Below are 23,226 nucleotides of genomic sequence, written 5' to 3'. Positions count from 1 at the left end.
CTGTCCCAGCTGTTGGTACGCAAAAGCGCCTCGCGTCGTCTGATGTGGTGCGCATTATTTATTTTGGGTGCGCATGTTATGTGCACCCCTGTATATGATATACTATATTTAATAAATACCCTTTGTTTTGTGTTTTCTCTTCACTGACTGACTGACTGTCTGGCTAGCTCTTTAATAAATTCATTTTCAGGTAAGGATAACACTTTTATCCAATCAGGAGAGAGAACTCATACGGGTCAGGATATAGGACGTGAAATTGGAAAACAAAAACTAAAATGAGACAACATTGGAATTGGAACTCTATACAATTGAAGCTGATGAATGGGTTTTCTCTTGATCGGATGAAACTGGTGCCCACCTGAACATGTATTTTGTGTTTATTAACACATTGAGTGCCAAAAACGGTCCGGACCGTTTTTCATAATCCAAACGAGGTGTGCCAAAAAACGTTTTTGGGCAAAAATATATATAAAAAAAACACAGCACCAGGAGATATGATTTTTCGAAGATTTAGACTCCAATCCACTTCCTGGTTAACTAATGACTTCAAAAGCCTGTATCTCGGCTCCTGTGTACTTTTCTTTTTTAGTATGTATTTTTGACTATTTTCAACTGGCTGCAACTATGGAACGGATTACCGAATGTTTTTAATGTTTTTCCCCGGATTGTACGAGACCCCTATGTGTGTAATGAGGGGATCACCGTGAGGACGGTGATCACTGAAAATATTTTGTGACTACTTGAAAAAGGTCCAAAAATTGTTAAAATTCCAGGCACTGGAGGTACCCTGTTTTGAAAAACCCCTGGCACTCAATGTGTTAAAGAGCTGGGGAGGGGGTTCTCCTTCCATTCCGACATCTCACCACTCCGACTAGTGGCTTCCGCGTGCGGTTAGGGTTAGGGTTAGGGTTCGTCAACGTCGGAAAGGCAACATGTCGGAAAGGCGAAATGCACCCGCTGGGGAGACCCCTGTTACTGAACACACTATAGCAATGATCAGAATTTAGAGCTTTTACATCTAAAAAATAACACTTTTTTTATTTGAACCAAGAACATATCATTTACACCACTACCTTCTAACTGTTTGTTGTCAGAGATTGAAGAGGCCAACTGGCTGACGTTACCAGAAGACATCCAGAAACCAGGCCAGGGGTTCGATGCCGTCATCTGCCTCGGCAACTCCTTCGCTCACTTACCAGACTTCAAAGGTAGGTAGACCGCTGTTGCCATGCCTGCTTATTATAAGCGACTTGGGGGCTTAAAGTCACTTGTAAATATCCAGTTGCGGGTTTTGGGCTTGTTTCTAAAGTGTACTGTTTTTAGATTTCTTTGGCTATTCAAAAATAGCAGATCTACAAGCTCATAGCGCGGCTTGTAAATCTGCTATTTTTGAAAAAGAAATAAGAGAAGATTTGTACGGCTCTAGCAGTGATTCTCAATCATTGTAATTTAAGGACCCCCCCAGTTTGACGTGCATTAGGTTACAGACCCCCATGTAATGGCATTTGTATCTCTGGGACCCCAATTCATATTGTAAAATCAATGTTAATGATGAACTCTGAGAGTTACAGACCCATAAGGGTCCATTTGGTTCCTATAAATCATTTAGCTGGGGACCCCCTGGTATCCCCTCAAGTACCCCTGGGGGTCCCCGGACCCCACTTTGAGAGCCAATGGTGTAGAGGATCAAATAGAATGACATTTTTCGGTTATTGCATCCTCTATTTCTCACTTCAAATGTTTTCAAAAACATTCTTGAGAGCAACGTTTAGTTGTAAATGACATTGGTTGTTTGTTTACATGGCTGTCATGTTGGACAAAGCATAAAACTAAGCAGCGCAGGTTGATATGAGCAGATGTTCTGAGTCTCTGATTAGACAGCGGTCAGTTATAGAGCTCATCGGTCATTATCCAGAAATAATGACCGATGATTGACCAATCAGAATCGAGCATTCAACCATGCCGTGTAATAAACAACGTTAAACTCACCATCATAGCAGCTGTACACAAAGCATGGATTATCCTCTTAGATCTGCTAAGTTTTTGTTTCATAAAAATCCACCATAGATAAGTTATGAGCTGCTTTCTGTCAATACATTCTGTGCAGGTGATTATTATTATTATTAATTATTGACAGTATCTCATAACATGTCTACGGTGGATGTTTATGAAACAAAAACGTTGCAGACACAAAGAGGATAATTCAAGCTTTCCTTACAAAAGAAGATCTACAAGCTCAAAACCTGTCCCTTCACGTCGCGTTTCAAGCTTGTAGATCTGCTATTTTGTATGGTTTTGTGTGACGCTGTAGTGTAATCAAGTAGGGCGTTAACTTAAAAAAAAACTAAGTTCAAATATTGACATAACAGGTTTCTGCCCGACAGCAACGAAATAAAAACATGTTGTCCAACATTATGTGAAAAATGTAACATAAATGCAGTGCTACGTGATAGATACCTTGTTAGCTTGTAGATCTGTTCTTTTTGTCACATGACCCCTTCTCTCAGGTCTGTCTTGGTGCATTCATGATAGCACACCGGTTTAAGAGTTAAAAATGTGTGTTGTGTTGTTTTCAGGGGACCAGAGCGATCAGAAGTTAGCTCTTACAAACATCGCCAGCATGGTGAAACCTGGAGGAATCCTCATCATCGACCACCGCAACTATGACTACATACTGGAGACTGGACTGGCTCCACAGGGAAAAAACATCTATTACAAGGTATTAACCTTTAATAAAACACCTATAACCTTTAATAAAACATCTATTACAAGGTATTAACCTTTAATAAAACATCTATTACAAGGTATTAACCTTTAAAAAAAACATCCATTATAATATGTTAATCATAACTCTATAACAGACAGAGTAACAGTGTATTAGTGAACGCTGCTGCCAGCCAAAACGAGCGATTTTACTGATCTTCAAAAAATAATGGAATATTATCCGTGACCGCCGTCCTCACGGAAATTGCAACGCAAAAAAACATTATCCGGTTGTGGTAATCTGTTCCTTAGCTGTGGCCAGTTGAATGTGTCTCGTTTTTGCCTTAAAGCAACATGAACCGAGATGAACCCATTTCCCCACAGGAAATAAACAGGAAGTAAACAGGAAATAAACAGGAAGTAAACAGGTAGTAAACGAGAGGTTCTTTAAAAATGATGACAGATCCGGAGCCTTTGCAGACAGGGTGCGATTTTTCGCACGAGAAAAACGGACCAAATCATTATTTAAATGAACACATGGTTCTCAATGACCTCATGTATACCGGCTCCCAATTTACCGTGCGGTGATGCGATGCAGAGATGCGTTTTTTCCCAATTGAACCCAGTTCGATTTGTGTGTCTTTTCGCATGCGGTAAAAACTGATTGACCCTGTGTGCAAAGGCCTTAACTGTGTGTGTGTGTGTGTGTTTCCAAGATGGCGGCAGGAGTAAACACCGGTTCTCCAGCCAAAATGCACTAATAACACTTTAAAACACACCCGTCGTAACTGCCGCCGTCAATGCAGGGAAGAAAGGTTACTAATATGGATGTTACCAGATTGCTGTTTGCAATGTGCCTCATTGCGGTGATAAAGTTGGCCTTTAAAGCTGCTTTACCAACTGGTAGAATATATCAACAAAGGTGGCAGGTGTTCGACCCCACGCCAGCACATCCAGCGGGGAGAGAGAGCACCTGGACAACGTTTTCAGACTATGTCCGACCACTTACACCAGAGGAGTGGATCCTCTTTCAAAACGAGGAGAGAAACTACAGAAAAACTCTGGATGCAAAGCGACTGGAGGAGCGGCGAAACTTTGCCTTCTCAGGTGAAACACCTGCCAAATGGATTAAACTCATCAGCATTCTTAATGGATTGTACTACAAGAACGGGACCTTCACCACTCGCCATAAGAACGGAAGACCATTTGGACTACCGCTACTGAAGTACACACTGCGAGTACTAAAGAAGTTTCCGCTCTTTAGTCCGACCCTCCCACAAGAACTGTCTCGGGACTCCCTAGGGGAATGGATCGAGGCGCAACTGTGCTTCGTGAGAGACGCTATTCAACCAGCGCTCGGGAGACCCACTGAACATCAAAGGAGACCGAGACAGGTGGGCAGAGATAAATTGGCTTACCTATGGCAACATAGGAGAACTAAAGCAATAGAGATCATACTAAACAACAGCACATATCCAAACCCCCCACCCGCTGTTAATAATGTGGACCTTGTGCAGAATTACTATTCTGCCAAATGTAAAAAACCCAACCACGCCCCTTTAAATGACGCACCATGGCAACAGACGCTTGCATTCGAACCCCCAGAGTATATGCCAGAGACCGGTAACTTTACAGCCAGCGAGGTGGAAGAAGTTATCAACAGCCTGCCAAATAATAAAGCTAGTGGCGCTGACGGGGTCACATATGAGACCCTAAAAGCCACTAGGCAGGTGTCATCTCAAATCCTGGTAAATATATTTAACACTTGTTTGTTGAATAGAAAAGTCCCGGACTCATGGGCAGGTGCATTAATTTACAGAATCCCTAAAAAAGACAATATTCCTGACGACCCTTCTACGTGGAGGGACATTTCACTTTTACCGACAATATATAAAGTATTCATGAAGTGCATATTGGCCCGCATTCTGCCCTGGCTCACAGATACTGGTATTCTCTCATCTGAACAAAAGGCTTATATTGCCCGTCAAGGAATGAATGAGCATGTTTTCTGTCTGAAGACAGGGATTGACAACTTTAAACATGACTCTGCAAAGTTCTATTCCGTTTTTTTAGATTTCCGTGATGCATTCGGCACACTGCCTCATAATGTTATGATTTATGCTCTCAATGAAATACAATTGCCACAGCTGTATACAGATATAGTGAAAAATGTCTATGAAAAGTCCTACATTCAAGTTATATGTGGGAATACTCTGACTGATCCAATTAAACTTGGTATCGGAATTAAAACAGGATGTCCCTGGAGTGCGGTAAACTTTATTCTTGCACTCAATCACTGGCTCAAATGGATGCGCCAGTGCGCACCTGATGGAATAAGATCTCCAAACCCAGTACAAGGATACGCCGATGACGTTCAGATCGCGTCAAATCAGGAGAGTGTTATTCTATCCATGCTCTCCCGCACTGAGGAGTTTCTGCTGTGGTCCAGGCTGGAGGCAAAACAAACCAAATGCGCTGCGTTCTATGAAAGGCGCAGCGGTGGTAATCGGTGGTATGCATCTAAAGCCGATAAGCCCCCATCCTTTACACTAATGCAAAAACCCATCCGAGTATATTCAAGACATGAAGCATATCTGTACCTGGGACATAAATTTAATGTTGGAGGTGACTGGGAAGAACAAGTCCGGGAACTGTATGATGACTATTCTGTCAGACTGGATTTAATCGATTCCTCCCCCCTCCCCATCCGAATGAAACTGCAGGCCATCAGAGAATTGGCACTTGCCAAAATTCAACACCTATTCTCAAATGTCCATTTGCCACAGAACACCCTTACAGAACTGAACAACAAGACAGTGCGTCTGGTGAGGGGCTGGTTCAAACTTAATACCCATTCCACCCGCTCCATCCTCTTTCAGCCCATCAGGGAGGGTGGTTTGGGCGTACCGAATATAGAATGGGTTTACACCGCTACCAGAACCAGCCACCTCATCAACATGCTCAACAATGATGATCCTACGGTCAGAGAAATGGCCCGTGAATCACTCATTCAACATCTGCAGCGACGCAAAGTAACACCCGCGATGGATAATGAGCCGCAATTCCTTGGATTCAGGACGAAGGGAAATGGAAAACTGGACATTAAAGCGACAGGATTTGGTGTGCGGTCCGATTGGATGGACTTAAACGACCTGTGCCATCGTTCGGGATTGGAGCTAAAGTGGGCGGCGCCCGATGGAACAGCTGTGGCGATCAATAACCGCATCGTCACAGATCCGCTCGTTTATGCACGCGCGATCTACCAGCAGGACGGTGTTGAGCTGTCAATCAAATCCGCGACTGCGAGAGCCTCCATTCTGGGAGTGAATCGATCTCACAGTGCACAGCACTGGACCAGCCTGAAGCTACAGGGGAAACTGGCTTTTATTCCTTTTGCAAATCACTCACTGTCCCATTCTGTCCTCTCAAATAACACTATTGGTGAGGACATTCTAATCTTCACCATTAAAGCACGTCTACAAGTGCTGCCGACCAAGTTTAACTTGGCAACCTGGTATCCATCACAACATGACCCACACTGTATTCTACACCCAGTACCACATGACAAAGAGACAGTCGCACACATCTTAAATGGCTGCAGCCACTATAAAGGACTGTACATTGCCAGACATGATCGTCTGGTGGATCTGGTCTCAGACAGAATCAGAGAAGTACAGGAAAGGACAACAAAAATGTATAAACACAGTACTGTAAAACTAGACTGGTTTGATCACAATGACACACATGTCAATTCACTGCAAGATATTCCAAATACCCCAGATATTGTGTTCATTAATGAACGTTACTATCTTCCATGCCCATTTGATTTGTATATGGACATTTGTTTTACATCCAAACGTATGAAATATCAACCTTTGGTGGAACGTATTATGGCCTTGGGATATAACTGTCAACTTATTGTCCTTGTGTTTGGGAGTCTGGGCCACGTCCACAAACTTGTGCTCCGCGGCATGCAATTAGGTGGATTGCAAAAGACAAATGCAAAAAAGTTGGCTAAATACTGTTCTGTCTCAGATATTATGGGCAGTCTGTCTATCTGGAGAAGGCGATGTTTCATTTACCCTTGAGTGGCAAAAAAACAAAAAAAACAACAACTGTTGAATCTCTGTATATAGTATGTCATCAATTCGTTATCTTTTTTTTTTTTTCCTCTGTGTGTTAAGCATGTGCAGCAGTTGTATCTGGTTTGCCCGTATAATGTGACCTTCTTCTGATCAATGTTTGGATCTATCATGTATTGCGCTTTTTGTGCAGATCCAAATAAAAGAATTCATGTGTGTGTGTGTGTGTGTGTGTGTGTGTGTGTGTGTGTGTGTGTGTGTGTGTGTGTGTGTGTGTGTGTGTGTGTGTGTGTGTGTGTGTGTGTGTGTGTGTGTGTGTGTGTGTGTGTGTGTGTGTGTCTCTCACAGAGTGATCTACCTCAGGACATCTCCACGTCGGTGCTGTGGGTGAACAACAAGCCTCACATGATCACCCTGGATTACACCATCCAGGTCCCTGATGAGAAGACCCAGAGCCCTGACGTCAGGTACACACACACACACGCACACACACACACACACACACACACACACACACACACACACACACACACACACACATGTCCACATTCACTCCAAAGGGACAGCAAAAATAGCAGATCTACAAGCTCAAAACGCGTCGCAGCGCGACGCGTTTTGAGCTTGTAGATCTGTCATGTGTTTGAGCTTGTTGAGCTTGTAGATCTGTCATGTTTACATGTTTGGAATTGTAACAAGTCAATAATATATCAGTATTCTGATATTAACCCATGTATGACCTACAGTTACAGTATAGCTGTTGTGAAGAGTCTTTACACATCTGTGTTGGATGAGTCATCTTTAAATGCTTGTTCATTGTTGTTAATGTGTGGTTGGGCAACTTGCCAACTTTACTCACAAGTTCTCTCTTGTTTGAAAGTAACTTGTAATACAACTTGTGTCGACTGTTCATTTAATACACAGCTTTATCTAATATAACCTGTTCAATACACAGCTTTATCTAATATAACCTGTTCAATACACAGCTTTATCTAATATAACCTGTTCAATACACAGCTTTATCTAATATAACCTGTTCAATACACAGCTTTATCTAATATAACCTGTTCAATACACAGCTTTATCTAATATAACCTGTTCAATACACAGCTTTATCTAATATAACCTGTTCAATACACAGCTTTATCTAATATAACCTGTTCAATACACAGCTTTATCTAATATAACCTGTTCAATACACAGCTTTATCTAATATAACCTGTTCAATACACAGCTTTATCTAATATAACCTGTTCAATACACAGCTTTATCTAATATAACCTGTTCAATACACAGCTTTATCTAATATAACCTGTTCAATACACAGCTTTATCTTATATAACCTGTTCAATACACAGCTTTATCTTATATAACCTGTTCAATACACAGCTTTATCTTATATAACCTGTTCAATACACAGCTTTATCTTATATAACCTGTTCAATACACAGCTTTATCTAATATAACCTGTTCAATACACAGCTTTATCTTATATAACCTGTTCAATACACAGCTTTATCTAATATAACCTGTTCAATACACAGCTTTATCTAATATAACCTGTTCAATACACAGCTTTATCTAATATAACCTGTTCAATACACAGCTTTATCTAATATAACCTGTTCAATACACAGCTTTATCTAATATAACCTGTTCAATACACAGCTTTATCTTATATAACCTGTTCAATACACAGCTTTATCTTATATAACCTGTTCAATACACAGCTTTATCTAATATAACCTGTTCAATACACAGCTTTATCTAATATAACCTGTTCAATACACAGCTTTATCTAATATAACCTGTTCAATACACAGCTTTATCTAATATAACCTGTTCAATACACAGCTTTATCTAATATAACCTGTTCAATACACAGCTTTATCTAATATAACCTGTTCAATACACAGCTTTATCTAATATAACCGGACCGACCGGAGGTCTCCGCCTGACTGCCGTGCCGACATCAGAGTTATAATATATTTGCGACAACAACTTTGCAGCAACAACAACAACTCTCTTCTTCTGGTCTTACCTTCACAATAAAGTGTCTCCCATTTACCTACCTATGCAGCACATTTTACACAAACAGGTGCAACTTAAGAGTCCCCAGCATGTGTGTTTTAGAGAGAGAGAGAGAGAGAGAGAGCAAGAGAGGTTTAGAGAGAGAGCAAGAGAGGTTTAGAGAGAGAGAGCGAGAGAGGTAGAGAACACAACAGAAATAAATGCTGTGTCATTGTGAAGATGTCAGGAGAGATTTATATTTTCCGGTGACGCGACCTCTGGTGTGTGTGTGTGTGTGTGTGTGTGTGTGTGTGTGTGTGTGTGTGTGTGTGTGTGTGTGTGTGTGTGTGTGTGTGTGTGTGTGTGTGTGTGTGTGTGTGTGTGTGTGTGTGTGTGTGTGTGTGTGTGTGTGTGTGTGTGTGTGTGTGTGTGTGTGTACTTTGTATTCTATTGTTGTCTTCATTAGGATGGAAAGATCATGTTATGACTGCTCAGGGTTAGAGCGGCTGTTGACGGCTTTCAGTCTGGTGTCTATGTTTCAGCCATTCAGAAATGTTTTAAAGCAGGGGTCTTCAACGTTTTCAGGCCAAGGACCCCCTAGCTGAGAGAGAGATGAAGCAGGGACCCCCTCCTCTATATTGTATGAAATTGGGTTTCAGATCATTTTTTGCTGCTCTTTTTTCCCCTCTACACCTATAACTCTTTGCCAAAAATAGCAGATCTACAAGCTTGTAGATCGGCTATTTTTTGGCTAAAGTCCTCCTCAGAAAAGGGATTCTAGGGTTCAAGTGGTTAATGTAAAAAAAGAAAGAAAAATCACATCACACAAAGATTTGGCGGACCCCCTGTAGTAACTCTGAGGACCCCCTAGGGGTCCCGGACCCCCTGTTGAAGACCCCTGTTTTAAATTATTATTATTTTTTATATTATTATTATTATTATTGTTTTCAATACTTTTATCCCCGTCTCTCCGGTTATTCAGTAGTCAGGATAAAGGAACAGGATAAACAAATGAAATGGGACGTGATGACACTAAGAAGTGAGCAGACAAAAATTAGAATTGGAATAATATTAAATTGAAGCTGATGAATGGGTTCTCGTTCCTGAAGGGACGATATTGGCGGCTCACTCTTTAGCAGTGATTGTTATGAGAATATAGAGAGCTTTAACTTTGTCTCAACACAAAAGGTTTAAAGTAAAACTATCACTTAAATCACCCTTTACAGTTGAAGCTTTGACCGACTGTTTTTCATTCTGCGGTCTCTATCGCCCTCACATGGACAAAGTGAATTCTGCACGTGAGACTGGACCATTATAAAGCAGGCTCAGTTCAGACTCTGGTTTATTTGCAGTGATGGAAAAAGTACTCACATGTCTTACTTAAGTAAAAGTATCAATACTGCAAGGTAGAAATACTCTCTTACAAGTAAAAGTCCGGAATTCAAAATGTACTTGAGTATAAGTACAAAAGCATTGCTATCAAAATGTACTTAAAATGCAAAATCAGAAAGTACTCATTATGCAGCATGTCCCTTTTCATAAGTTTTCAAATGTATAAAAATCTTTTGAAAATAGCAGATCTACAAGCTCACAATGTGTCACGATGCGACACATTGTGTTAACCACTTCAGCCCTATATACTGTACATTTCGGCCATTTGAGAATAGCAGATCTACAAGCTCACAATGCGATGCATTGTGAGCTTGTAGATCTGCTATTTTCAAAAGGTTTTTACACATGTTGTGAAATGGGACATTCTGCAGAGTGTGTGTGTGTGTGTGTGTGTGTGTGTGTGTGTGTGTGTGTGTGTGTGTGTGTGTGTGTGTGTGTGTGTGTGTGTGTGTGTGTGTGTGTGTGTGTGTGTGTGTGTGTGTGTGTGTGTGTGTGTGTGTGTGTGTGTGTGTCCTGACAGTCTAGGTCAGTGTATCTTGGTTCATGTTTAACTCTTATGTAATTCAGTGTTATTGTAAGGTCAATAAGTAAAGCCAATGGAAAATCCTCTACAGTCTACAAACATGTGTTAGAGCGTGCGTGCGTGCGTGTGTGAGTGAGTAAGGTAATTTAAGGTCAAGGTTTAGTTATAGTGTCCTATACACACAAAAATAATTTTAGAAAAAAAGATAAAAGTAAATAAGAAATAACAGTAAAAAAGCACCACCAGTGGGCTCTGCTATTGGTTCTGTTCCCCATGGGGGGGTTATTATATATCTATCTGTGTAGATATCTATATCTATATGTGTAGATATCTATATCTATAGCAGAGCCTGAACGCCAAGATAAAATATTACATCCACACTTGTATTCTCATTTTATATATACCGGTAGGTTCAATATATATTCGGTCTATAATGTTGGTTCAATCTAGTTTTGCTCTTTATTTACCCAGGGTAGTAGCTGAGCACAAGTGCTCATTTTCAGCAACGCCCTGCACATAGAAACACACAGACAGACAGACAGACAGACAGACAGACAGACAGACAGACAGACAGACACATTAAAACCAACCACAGTCTTATGCTGTTGGCCACTAAGCAGCTCCACTGGAGCAGTTGGTGTTCAGTGCCTTGCTCAAAGGCACTTCAGCGGTGTTGGGGAAGTGTTGACCATTCACTTCCCCACCCAGATCTTTTTTCCTGCCGGTCCGGGGATTCGAACCGGCAACCTTCCAGCAACGAGGGCGCTCCTCTAACCTTTAGGCCAGTGGTTCTCAAACTTGTTCATGTCAAGGACCCCCAAATTGACGCTTATTAGCCCGCGGACCCCCATTTGAAAAGATAAGTCAGGGACCCCAATAAGAGAAGGTTTTTACGGCTCTAGCAGTGATTCTCCACCATTTTAATTTCAAGGACCCCCAGTTTGACATGCATTAGGGCTACGGACCCCCATTTAATGCATTTATACCTCCTTTGCTTGTTGCTTTTTATCTGGAGCTTTTTAACAGCTAAAGGGGAAAGGTGAACAGTCCATGATGCCCTGTGCTCCATTCTCCTCCATATGATCCTAGTGTAACCAACCTCCAGGCCCACAAGGGGCCATGTCCCTGCTGCTATCGGACAGACAAGCATTGCGTTCTGTATTCACCTGTTACAGCCCATGCCATAATGATCACTGATGACCACTGGTAATATTACTTAGAAACAACCAGACTATCCTGTGAGCCAGTCTGACATAGGGATATCCTTGTCTGCCTGACACTGCATCGCTACCTATGTCTGCCCACTGTCAGCAGATTTGGATCCAGTACCCCTTATTACCCCTAAAACCATGTATGCCATAAAACACAATTTGGCTTCAAGGTTAAGATTTTTGGAAATCTGACCTACATGTAGACTAATTTCGATTGTTGCCATTTTGGAAAATGGGTAAAAAAACTAAAACATTTCAATCTGGTTTCTTGACAGTCTAACTAAAATTGTTCTATAGACGCTTATCTTCAAATTAGAAGTGAAAAGTAAACTTTCACAACAACTTGAAATGACTGCCTGTCCAGGCCTAATAGAAGTTAGGTGTAATTTGAAGTAATTCGATGTAAATGGCAGCCATCTTTATGTTTTTCCACACCAGAATATTCAAAACATCAATATTTTAACTCCAGTTGATTCCTCACACAGTATTGACTTGATATAGCAATAAAAAAAAATATTTCACAGCAATTGTGGGAAAATTAAGAAATGTATCAAAACATCATAATTCCGATTTTGGCCATTTTGGAAATTGGGCAAAAACAATATATTTTTTTTCAATCTGGTTTATATATCTTCGAGCCAAATTGTTCTATAGACCATTATCTACAAATTAGAAGTGAAAAATTAACTTTTACATGAATTTGAAATGACTGAGTGTCCTGGCACCCCACTATCTGGGACCCCAATTCATATTGTAAAATCAATGTTAATGTAACTCTGAGAGTAACGGGTCCATTTGGTTCCATTTGTACACTCTCAGAGTTACAGCCTCATAAGGACCCATTTGGTTCCATTTGTACACTCTCCGAGTTACAGACCCATAAGGGTCCATTTGGTTCCTGTCCATCATTTAGCTGGGGACCCCCTGGAACCCCCTCAAGGACCCCTGGGGGTCCCCTGACCCCACTTTGAGAACCAATGCTTTAGGCCATCACTGCCCACATTTTGCACACGTATATTGTGAGTTATCTGACCTGAACGATGATTATTTCAGGGTGAAACAAACGTGTGTGTGTGTGTGTGTGTGTGTGTGTGTGTGTGTGTGTGTGTGTGTGTGTGTGTGTGTGTGTGTGTGTGTGTGTGTGTGTGTGTGTGTGTGTGTGTGTGTGTGTGTGTGTGTGTGTGTGTGTGTGTGTGTGTGTGTGTGTGTGTGTGTGTGTGTGTGTGTGTGTGTGTGTGTGTGTGTGTGTGCGCGCGCTCTCTGTCCTCAGTAAATTCCGTCTGTCCTACTACCCTCACAAGCTGGACAGCTTCAAGTCTCTGCTGAACGAGGCCTTCCATGGCAAGGTGCAGCACAGCGTCTACGGGGACTTTGACGCCTACAAGCCCGGCCAGGCCAAGGCTCCGTGCTACTTCATCCACGTCTGCAAGAAGACCTCCTAGACTATGAGGAACAGGAACACCGTCTACACTTTAAAGGGCTAGTTCACCCCCTAAATGACTTTTTTTCCTCCTATGGATGAGTCACCTCATGGAGACTTGAATTCATGGATGTTTTTTTTTTTAGTTTTTGTCTCATTCCTAAGACAAGGATTTGATGACCGGCAGCCGTTCCGGTAGGAGACACAAAAGAGTCTCCTTTGTGTCTCCTACCGGAAACCGCTGCCTACCGGGTCCGCTGGTCATCACATTATTGTCTTAGGAATGAGACAAAAACATAAAAATATCCATGAATTCAAGTCTCCATGAGGTGACTAATACATAGGAAAAAACGTTTTTTTTTTGGGTGAACTATCCCTTTAAAGGAACAAGGCCCCCTGCTACCTTCATCCACGTCTGCATGAAGACCCCCCTAAAAGAGTACGGCTCAGACCCCCGACATCGGCCATTATTATAAAAAAATACATTTACTTTATCACAACGTCTGTATCGGCTGTTATGCAACCGATACGATCCCCGAAGTCATTTTTATGTTGGGTTGCGCTCGGGTTTTGCGCTCTGAAAATAGCAGATCTACAAGCTCACACCACGTCGCGCTGCGACGCGTTGTGAGCTTGTAGATCGGCTATTTTCAGCACTCAACCAAGTGTAAAATCAGTCATTACGACCTGGCCGTTACTATTTTGGCTATGATGATGTTTGTAGGCCAAAAAATGTTCAAAGATTAAAAATAAAAAAAAAATAGATTTTTTTTAATAAAAAATAAAATAGCCTGTCTACAAGCTCACACTCTGCTGCGTTGTGACATGTTGAGCTTGTAGATCAGATATATTTTTTTGGAAATATTTTATAGGGCTCAAGAGGTTGAATACAAAAAAGAAAAACGTTTTTTAAACTGATTCGAAAATGTTTGTGTTTTGACTAAAATACCAGTTAAAAGACCAGTTAAAAAGACCAGTCCAAACACATGGGTGATCAGTGGTTCCAGGACTTCGGCATCAGAACCCCAAATCTCTGCCGTGGGTTTAGGTTCCACCTACAGTACCAGCCTTTTAATAGAGCTGTAAACCCTCATGTCCTCCTGGCCCGTGTTGAAGAACCAGTTTCAGTTGGACTTTAACCAAAGCCCACATGAGTAGGAATGTTTTTTTAATCCATGTTTTTGTGAATTCATTTCTGTCCAAAAACACATTTCGTATTTCAAAAAAAAAAAAAACGGTCTTTGGAGATTTGAATAGTTTTATGTCTGCAGGCTTTGCTGAGTCCTGAATAATGTGAGCGCTGGTGGTGAGCCCACAGCGCATGGACGTGCATTGTGGCACATGCGCAGGTCGGCTATTTTCGCGACTTTTGCGCGACACTCTTGAACAACATAGGGCATTGATTTAAGACGAAAATAATAGATCTACAAGGTACTTGATACATTTATATGATTCATATATATATATTTTTTGAAAATGCACAAATTCCCAATCCAAAAAAATATGATGTCAAAAATTGCATCGTGCAATTGAGATTATTTTCCCCCCACAAACTATTTAGAATAATATATTTCTTTCAAAAAAATGTTATGCAACTTTACATGCATCTGCCACGTACAGTACAATGATGCAATGGCTTTATTGGTAGGCAATCTTTATTTTAGTTGGTTGGTTGGTTCAGGGAACCCCAGGGGTCCTTTTGGGGATTCCAGGGGGTCCCCAGCTAAATTTTGGTAAAATACAGTAGCGTCAAAATCGGTTTAAACCACTGTAAACACTTTAAATAGCCATATGCTGTACATTGGCTATTTGAAAATAGTCGATCTACAAGCTCACAACGCGTCAGGATGCAACACGTTGTGAGCTTGTAGATTGGCTATATGAAACCTTTTGAATGTTTTTTGAAACATTTTACACATGTTAAACATATGTTCAGGGTTGATTTAATGTGTGTTAATCTCTACTGTACACTTGGTCCTTACCAGAAACTTGGTATAAAAAAAAATACAATTTGTTTTATTCTTAAAGATGTAAAGGAGAACTGGGTGAAATGTTTTTTGAAATGTTGGCATAATCTGTAGGAATGCTGTTCAACGTTCTGTGCTTTCTTAGAAGAGAAGATAAAGAGTTGATTTTTGCCTTAAACTCATATACCGGTAGTTATGGTCCAACTACAATACATTGTGTTTTAATAAATGAAAAGTTAAATCTGACAGAAATTCCACCTGTTGAGAAAACCAGAATTACCACAACTTGTGTTTGCGTATAGATAAGACGGTATGTTACAATACAATGATGTAATAATAGATTTGGGACAAAATGATTAGTTTGAGGTCAGCTGTTTAGTTCACAGTGTGGTAGTGATGTTAAGTTTTTATTATTTTTATTGTTTAAGAATGCCGGATGTTATATCAAGCAGGCATGCACAATTATAGAACTGGAAGAGTCTTAAAAAAAAAAAGGTTTAAATTGTTTACAATGGTTATTGCTCATGTGATTATTATTCAAATTGTTTTATTTAAAATACAAAAGCTTTTAAATAAAAGAGGAAAATCAGTTTTGTGTCTTGTGTTTCATATTCATGTAGATATTATTCATATAATAGGATACTGGACACGGTGTGTTAAAGCTGCTCTACGTAACTTTCCTCTTGTACCTCGGATTTGAACCCGGTTTCCTGTGCAAGTGCTGACTTTTTTTTCTCCATTGAGCCAATAGAGCCTGCCTGCTTGCTCAGGGGATAAATGTAATCTTTGACCATCGGGTCAAGATTGGTGTCAGATCCTGTGTCTAGGTGAGACGTGACCTTTGACTCAATAGAAGAGCAGGGAGACACAATGTAACCACACCAATTATATAAGTTATATTGTATTAAAGGAGTAGTTCACCCAAAAACGTACTTATTTTCTATCAATTACACACCCCATGAAGCCTTGAATCCATGGATTTATTTGTGCTTTTGTGGCATTCCTAAACTAATGATTTGATTCCTGTCTCCTACCGGCTAATGTATCCGGTAGGAGACACAAAGTAGATTCTTTGAGTCTCCTACCGGAAATACACACGGTCATCAAATTATTGGCTTAAGAATGCCGCAAAAACCCATATAAATCCAAGGCTTCATGGGGTGTACAATTGATAGAAAAATAATAATAATTTGGGTGAACTCCTCCTTTAACATACAATATCTACTTTGTAGATTTTGATTATTATTTCAAAACATAATATTAACAACTTCAGCCCTATATACATTTCGGCCATTTGAAAATAGCCGATCTACAAGCTCACAATGCGTCGCGATGCGACGCATAAAGAGTATTTTTACTTTTGGTACTTTAAGTACATTTTGATACCAATACTTTTCGTACTTTCAGTGACAGTGAAACCTGCTGTTTGGTCGCCATCTAGTGAGTAGACACTATGAGGATAAGAGTTACTGCAGGGGGTCCGGGACCCCTAAGGAGTCCTCAAAGTTATTCATTATGCCTGCATTGCGGGCACAATGAAACACAGGATAGGAGTTAATCTACTGATAAGAGCAAAATTTATAATGAATGAGTTATATTGACCCTTTAAAGACAATGGGTTCATTGACTGGGCTTTAATCTTGACATTTTACAGTTTAAATATAACTTTAAATCACTTTCCAAAAGCTCTATGGTTGTAGGCCTGTTGCTGATTGTGTCCACTAGAGGGCGACAGAGATCATAGCTAGAATAAAAACGGAGGCATCCTGACTCAGGATGCGTCAAGTGACACGTGAGCAACCACGTGAGCACTTCCGCTTTCTCTTCAAAATAAAACTACGTTTAGTGTCAAGCTTCACACTGAACACAACGCGAGCGCTTCAGCTCTGCTTTTCAAAATAAAAGTATTTTAATGTTTATGTTATGCTCTGTTTTACGACGCGGACGGTGCGCCGAAAATAGCAGATCTACAAGCTAGCAATGCATCTCATTGTGAGCTTGTACATTGTAATAGCTTATATTATATAAACTAGCGCCATATTGCGTCATCTCGTTTTTAATATTTCATTAAACTGAGAACACTGGATTTATTGAAGACTTCCACTTCTGTCCACATGAGGGCGACAAAGGCCTTTGAATAAAGTGCTGCGATGTAAACAAACACACTTACATTTATCACTTTATTAGTTTAATGTATTTATATCAGGATCTCAAACTGTTTTATTCCACGACCCCATCTTATGGTGAACTGTCTGTCTGTCTGTCTGTCAACTTGTTGAGTGTTATACTGTCTGAACCAGGTCCAGTTCTCTTGATTGATTGATTGATTGATGTACTTTATTTAGTAAGACATGAGAACAACAGTACATGGAAGTACAAATTCACAATACAAGATCTACTAAACTGGAAGACTCATAAAAGCACTGAGCTTGTTTCAAATGAGTTCCCCACGCACACAAATCCTTAATAAGGATAAGGATAATTCCTTTTAACAGGTCGTTTATGAAAGTCCTTGCGGTCTTGCCTCCAATGAGAACCTGTGAGCAATTAGGGGTTAAAAGTGTTGCTCAGGGACAAATCTCATTTCATCGACACATATGCTGACCTGGAATTGAACCTGGGGCAACCAGAGCCTCTGGCTCCTTAGTCGGGTTCACTAACCATTCAGCTATGGCCGCCCATGAGGACTAAGTTTTCAGAATGAGAATTCAATGTGTCCATGAGGTCAGCTGTATAAATAAAGGTTAAATAAAAAATAAAGTCTATCAACAGCTTACTGAGGAAAAGGGGGCGTGTCAACTAAGTATACGCATCACTTCCTGTTGTCAGACATTAATTTGAGGGATCAAATCAGTCAACAATAATGTGGGAACACAACCTGACAGAATGTGTATATATATGTTTAAAGGGTCTCATTAGTATGCATACTCACCCTACAAGATCTCCTTCCACACAGCTGATTCTAATGAATGATCAATGTTTATTATCAAGAGCTGAAGTCACTTAATAACCATTTAATCCTCATGCAGAGATGCAGGTTCATGTACTGATAAGAGCAAAATTATAATAACAATTATAACGAATGAGTTATATTGACCCTTTAAAGACAATGGGTAAATTTAGTGGGCTGTAATCTTGACATTTTATAGCCATCAAGTTTAAAATGTATGGTTTTGGCCTGTTGCTGATTTTGTCCACTAGAGGGCGACACAGACCATAGAATAAAACAATACAGGCATCCTGACTCAGGGTGCCTTTATTTTTTATTCTCTCTGCTTATTATGTTTATTATTAAGAGCTGAAGTCTCTTAACAACCATCTACTGCTAAGAACAAGGGTCAAGAGCAGTGGTGTAAAGTAACTAAGTACTGTACTTAAGTACACCTTTGAGGAATTTTTACTTTACTGGAGTATTTCACATTTTCAATACTTTTACTTCCACGCCACTCAGAGGCAAATATTATACTTTTACTCCACTACAATTATTTGAAAACTTTAGTTATTAGTTACATTGCATATATAAATCATGATATTATAAAACATAAATTAACCACTTCAGCCCTATGTTATACATAGGCTAATTGAAAATAGCCAATGTACAAGTTCACTGTGAGCTTGTAGATCGGCTTTTGTCAAACATTTTAGGACTGTTACTTTTGGTACTTTAGTATATTTTGATGCCAATAGCTTTGTAACTTTAGTCAAGTAACATTTTGTAACGTTTTGAACTGTGGACACAGTGGCGTAGTCGGAAGCGCTCTCACCTCACTGCTAGAAGGTCTTGGGTTCGATTCCTGCCGGAGACGAAAAAGTACTGTGCGTGTAATGTATGTTTTCGTAGACCTGGTTGCTTGTTGCTCTCACTAGATCTGGCAACACTGCCCACACAGTGTGTTTGACAGAAACACAACAAGCTCTCTGTTTAGAAGTAAAAAGCCTTATCACTTCTTTTGGGCTTGTTTTCGTAGATGGTTCCTTGTTTATCTCACAAGATCTGGCAACACTGCCCCTCCCCCCACACCTGCACACAGACATGGTGTTTGACACAAACACAAACACAACAAGCTCTCTGTTTAGAAGTAAAACGAGTGAAATAAACAAGTTAATGTAACATTGTTTAAGACATAGGAGAGTCCAGGGAGTGAGAAGAGTGAGTGTTTAACCCCTTAAACCCCAGCATTAGTAAAGCTTTAATGAAAGAGAAGAGAATGATCCGTGTTGTTTAACTGAGTGGATTGTCAGTGAGTTTATCTGCTCAGTAACACCTAAACATTAGAGCTGAAATGTGAGTAAATGTTACTTTCATTGTTTTACTTGTTAAAGTAAAAAACTATAGTCGGGATAATCATTGTTGTGTTGATGATGTGAAGTGAATGATGTTGTTGTGTTGAGCTGTGTGTGTGTGTGTGTGTGTGTGTGTGTGTGTGTGTGTGTGTGTGTGTGTGTGTGTGTGTGTGTGTGTGTGTGTGTGTGTGGTATGCAACATGCAGGCCTGTTGTGTGTCTGTCTGTTGAGTACAGGTAGGCTATGACAGGTAGTAACAAAGTACATTTACTCAAGTACTGTACTTAGCCGATCTACAAGCCGATGTGACACATTGTGAGCTTGTGGATCGACTATTTTCAAATTACTTTTATACATTTTAAAACTTCAAATGACATTCTCCATGAGTACTTTATACTTTTGGTACTTTAAGTACATTTTGATACCAATACTTCTGTACTTTTGCTCAAGTACATTTTGAATTCCAGACTTTAACTTGTAACAGAGTATTTCTACATTGCAATAATAATATTTTTAATTAAGTAAAACATGTGAGTACTTGCTCCACCAATGGCTGTGTGTTGGAAAAATGCCAGATATGTTGTTATTGTTGTTATTATTATTATTATTATTATTATTATTATTATTATTATTATTATTATTTATAAATGTAAATGAACAAACCATGGTGCTGCTGTGTGCATGGACATATATATTTAATTGTTTTATTTTTGATATTTAGGAGAAGGAGAAGGAGGAGAAGAAGAAGAAGAAGAAGAAGAAAGCTGAAGGTAGGAACCTGTTTTAATTTCTCTGAAGCTGCAGCTTGTATATTTTATTTATTTAGTTCTCCTAGTTCATCATGTATTTAACCACATCAACCCTATAGCAACACTATTATGAGGGAAAACATTCTGTGAAAATCACACTATGGTGCAGTGTGAGCTTGTAGATCGTGAACTCACCAAGTACAGTTACAACTCAGGTCTGTTTTTACTAAGTCTAGAGGGTCTAAGTGGTTAAACTGAAGTGATATTGATACATTCTAAATATTACCAAGGTATTCTGCAGCACCCTTACACTTGAGCCTCAGCACCCTAGTGGCACCCATTGAGAAGCCCTGTTGTTGTAGACAGTAAAGAATAGTGTATTTAAACCTGTGTTCAGTGCTGGGTCAGAGTCTATGATATGTATTTAAACCTGTGTTCAGTGTTGGGTCAGAGTCTATGATATGTATTTAAACCTGTGTTCAGTGTTGGGTCAGAGTCTATGATATGTATTTAAACATGTGTTCAGTGCTGGGTCAGTGTCTATGATATGTATTTAAACCTGTGTTCAATGTTGGGTCAGAGTCTATGATATGTATTTAAACATGTGTTCAGTGTTGGGTCAGTGTCTATGATATGTATTTAAACCTGTGTTCAATGTTGGGTCAGAGTCTATGATATGTATTTAAACCTGTGTTCAGTGCTGGGTCAGAGTCTATGATATGTATTTAAACCTGTGTTCAGTGTTGGGTCAGAGTCTAGATACTATGCAGTGTATTCATATAAGGTTGAATGTGACTACAGAGCCATCATTATAGAAATAAATAAACTAAAGGGTGTCCAAAAAGTAACCACTTTGAGCCCTGTTTCACAAATGTATATAGCCAATCTACACGATTGGCTATTGGTGCCAAAATATAGTAATATGGTACCAATATTGGTACCATTTTATAATGAGCAATGGTGAGGACCAATTATATGAATATAGGTTGAAAATGTGTGGAGTGTTCCTTTAAACACATGACAATAACATTGAACTTGAACTTTAATCTGTCTTTTTATTATCCAGTGCAAGCATGAAAATAATGTGTTTTGACGTTTGCTCCCCAAACAAACACAGAAGAATATAGCAAAAATACAAAAACATAAAGTAATATTAAAGTCCTTCTGTGTAAACCTTTCAATTAAACAAACGTTATGTTGATATAATCTCTCACTGGTATATTTTTCATAATAACCATTCCACTTAAATGTGTATTTTTTAATACTATTAAACACTATTTCTATCCCTGAGTGTCTGCCCCATCACATGTATTTACATATTTACATATACATATACATAAGTTATTTGACAAATTATTATTATTAGCTCGTAAATGCATTCTAATCAATTGGATTAAGGATAAACCCCCCCACCATACAACTTTAGATTTTTGGTGTACTCCCCCACGAAAGACTGTGTGCAGTTTACAGAGGCAATGAGGCCTCTTTTCTGAAGTTGTGGGCCCCGCTAATAGATGACTTCGGAGGGTGGTGACTTGTCTTAAGTACCTGGTTATGCTTTTTTTGTTTTTCTCTCTATTTGTTTTTATACTGATGGTGTTGATGAACAATGGAACTGGAAGACAAATGGGATATAAAACATGAAATGATATATTGACTCTACAAACACAATATTGACTGTGCTATGCACAAAGAAAAAAAGTGTAAAAAACAAATGTAGTCAACAGTCTTCACATTGCTCACATTTAAAGTTCATCACTTTGATGCAGGGCGTTGCTGAAAATGAGCACTTGTGCTCAGCTACTACCCTGGGTAAATAAAAAAAAAAAAAAAAAAAAAAATGCTGATTGATTGATTGATTGACTTCATTAACAAGACTATTAACAGTACAGGTAGTACAGTCAAAAGGTTATGCTAGAAGGATAACTCAAAAAGCCCCAGGGGCTTGTTTCCATTGTGGTCCTTTGTACTCAATTAATCAGTAATACATATAATACATACAATACAAATACAATACAAAACCTATTGGAATAAAGCTGAGTAGAATCATAAGGTATATTTACAGAGAAAGCAGAGGACTCTACTATCAAAGATGTTTAAGGAGTTAAACTATATGTTCACTTGTATTTTGAGAACAGGAATTATTTTAGATATACGTAGTAGAATGCATTTTTACCCATTTTTCTGCCGACTTTTGGGTGATGCTGTATACATTTCTGTGTCCAATCAGAGGTAGTGGGGGTAGATATCCGGGGAGAAACCAAACATGCCCCCCTGAGGTCATGTTCATGAAACAGCATGAAAAAGCCAGTGTGTGTCCATGCAACAGCCAAGCTCCCTGTTGAAGTGTACTTGAGCAAGGCATTGCACCTGTCACTGCTCGTTTACTTTGCAGTTGCTCTGGGTGACCGGCAGAAACTCTCCATAGTTCATTCCCCCCCCCCCCCATTAATTAATGTCATACTTCATCATACAAGAGTGTCGCACAAAAGTAGAGAAACAAGGCGATCTAAGCTCACAATGTGTTGAATGGGTTTTGGACATACAGTACAAGGTTTCCATCCAACGGTGACGATATAAAATATAATGATACAACTTCAATGTGACCAACTTGTCTTTTCATCTTCTGAAAGAAAAAAAGAAGCGGGAAGTTTCCTGCATACTGAAGGTATTTTCAGTACATCTGTACAGTTTTACATCAACCCAAGATGTCCAGAGAGGAATGGGTCGGTTTCAGAGAGAATCAATATCATGCTCGCACTTGCAACAAGTCCTTTTCTCCTCACTGTATCGATGACAAAAGTTGCCTTTTCATGTTTCTGCTGCATCCCTTGGGCCGTCTCCATCTCCACCTCAGATAGCATCCTCCTCTCGAAAAGTTTGTCCAC

General features: G+C 39.7%; 1 protein-coding gene across 1 annotated transcript in view; it reads left to right on the top strand.

Annotated features, from left to right (window-relative positions):
• The window catches only part of LOC311035816 (glycine N-methyltransferase-like), a 28,472-nt gene extending 12,578 nt beyond the window's left edge, over window positions 1-15,894 (top strand). The window contains exons 4-7 of the mRNA XM_084044274.1: window positions 1,095-1,208; window positions 2,577-2,719; window positions 7,134-7,252; window positions 13,189-15,894. Coding sequence (XP_083900400.1) covers window positions 1,095-1,208; window positions 2,577-2,719; window positions 7,134-7,252; window positions 13,189-13,360 — 548 coding nt within the window. The 3' untranslated portion in view covers window positions 13,361-15,894. The remainder of the gene's footprint in view (window positions 1-1,094; window positions 1,209-2,576; window positions 2,720-7,133; window positions 7,253-13,188) is intronic.
• The last annotated feature ends 7,332 nt before the right edge of the window (window positions 15,895-23,226 follow it).

Source organism: Gymnoscopelus microlampas, assembly GCF_963454915.1.
Source record: "Gymnoscopelus microlampas genome assembly, chromosome: 20".
NCBI classification, from domain to species: Eukaryota; Metazoa; Chordata; class Actinopteri; order Myctophiformes; family Myctophidae; genus Gymnoscopelus; species Gymnoscopelus microlampas.
The sequence above is the reverse complement of the archived record's forward strand: the minus strand, read 5'-3'. Positions and strand labels throughout refer to the sequence as shown.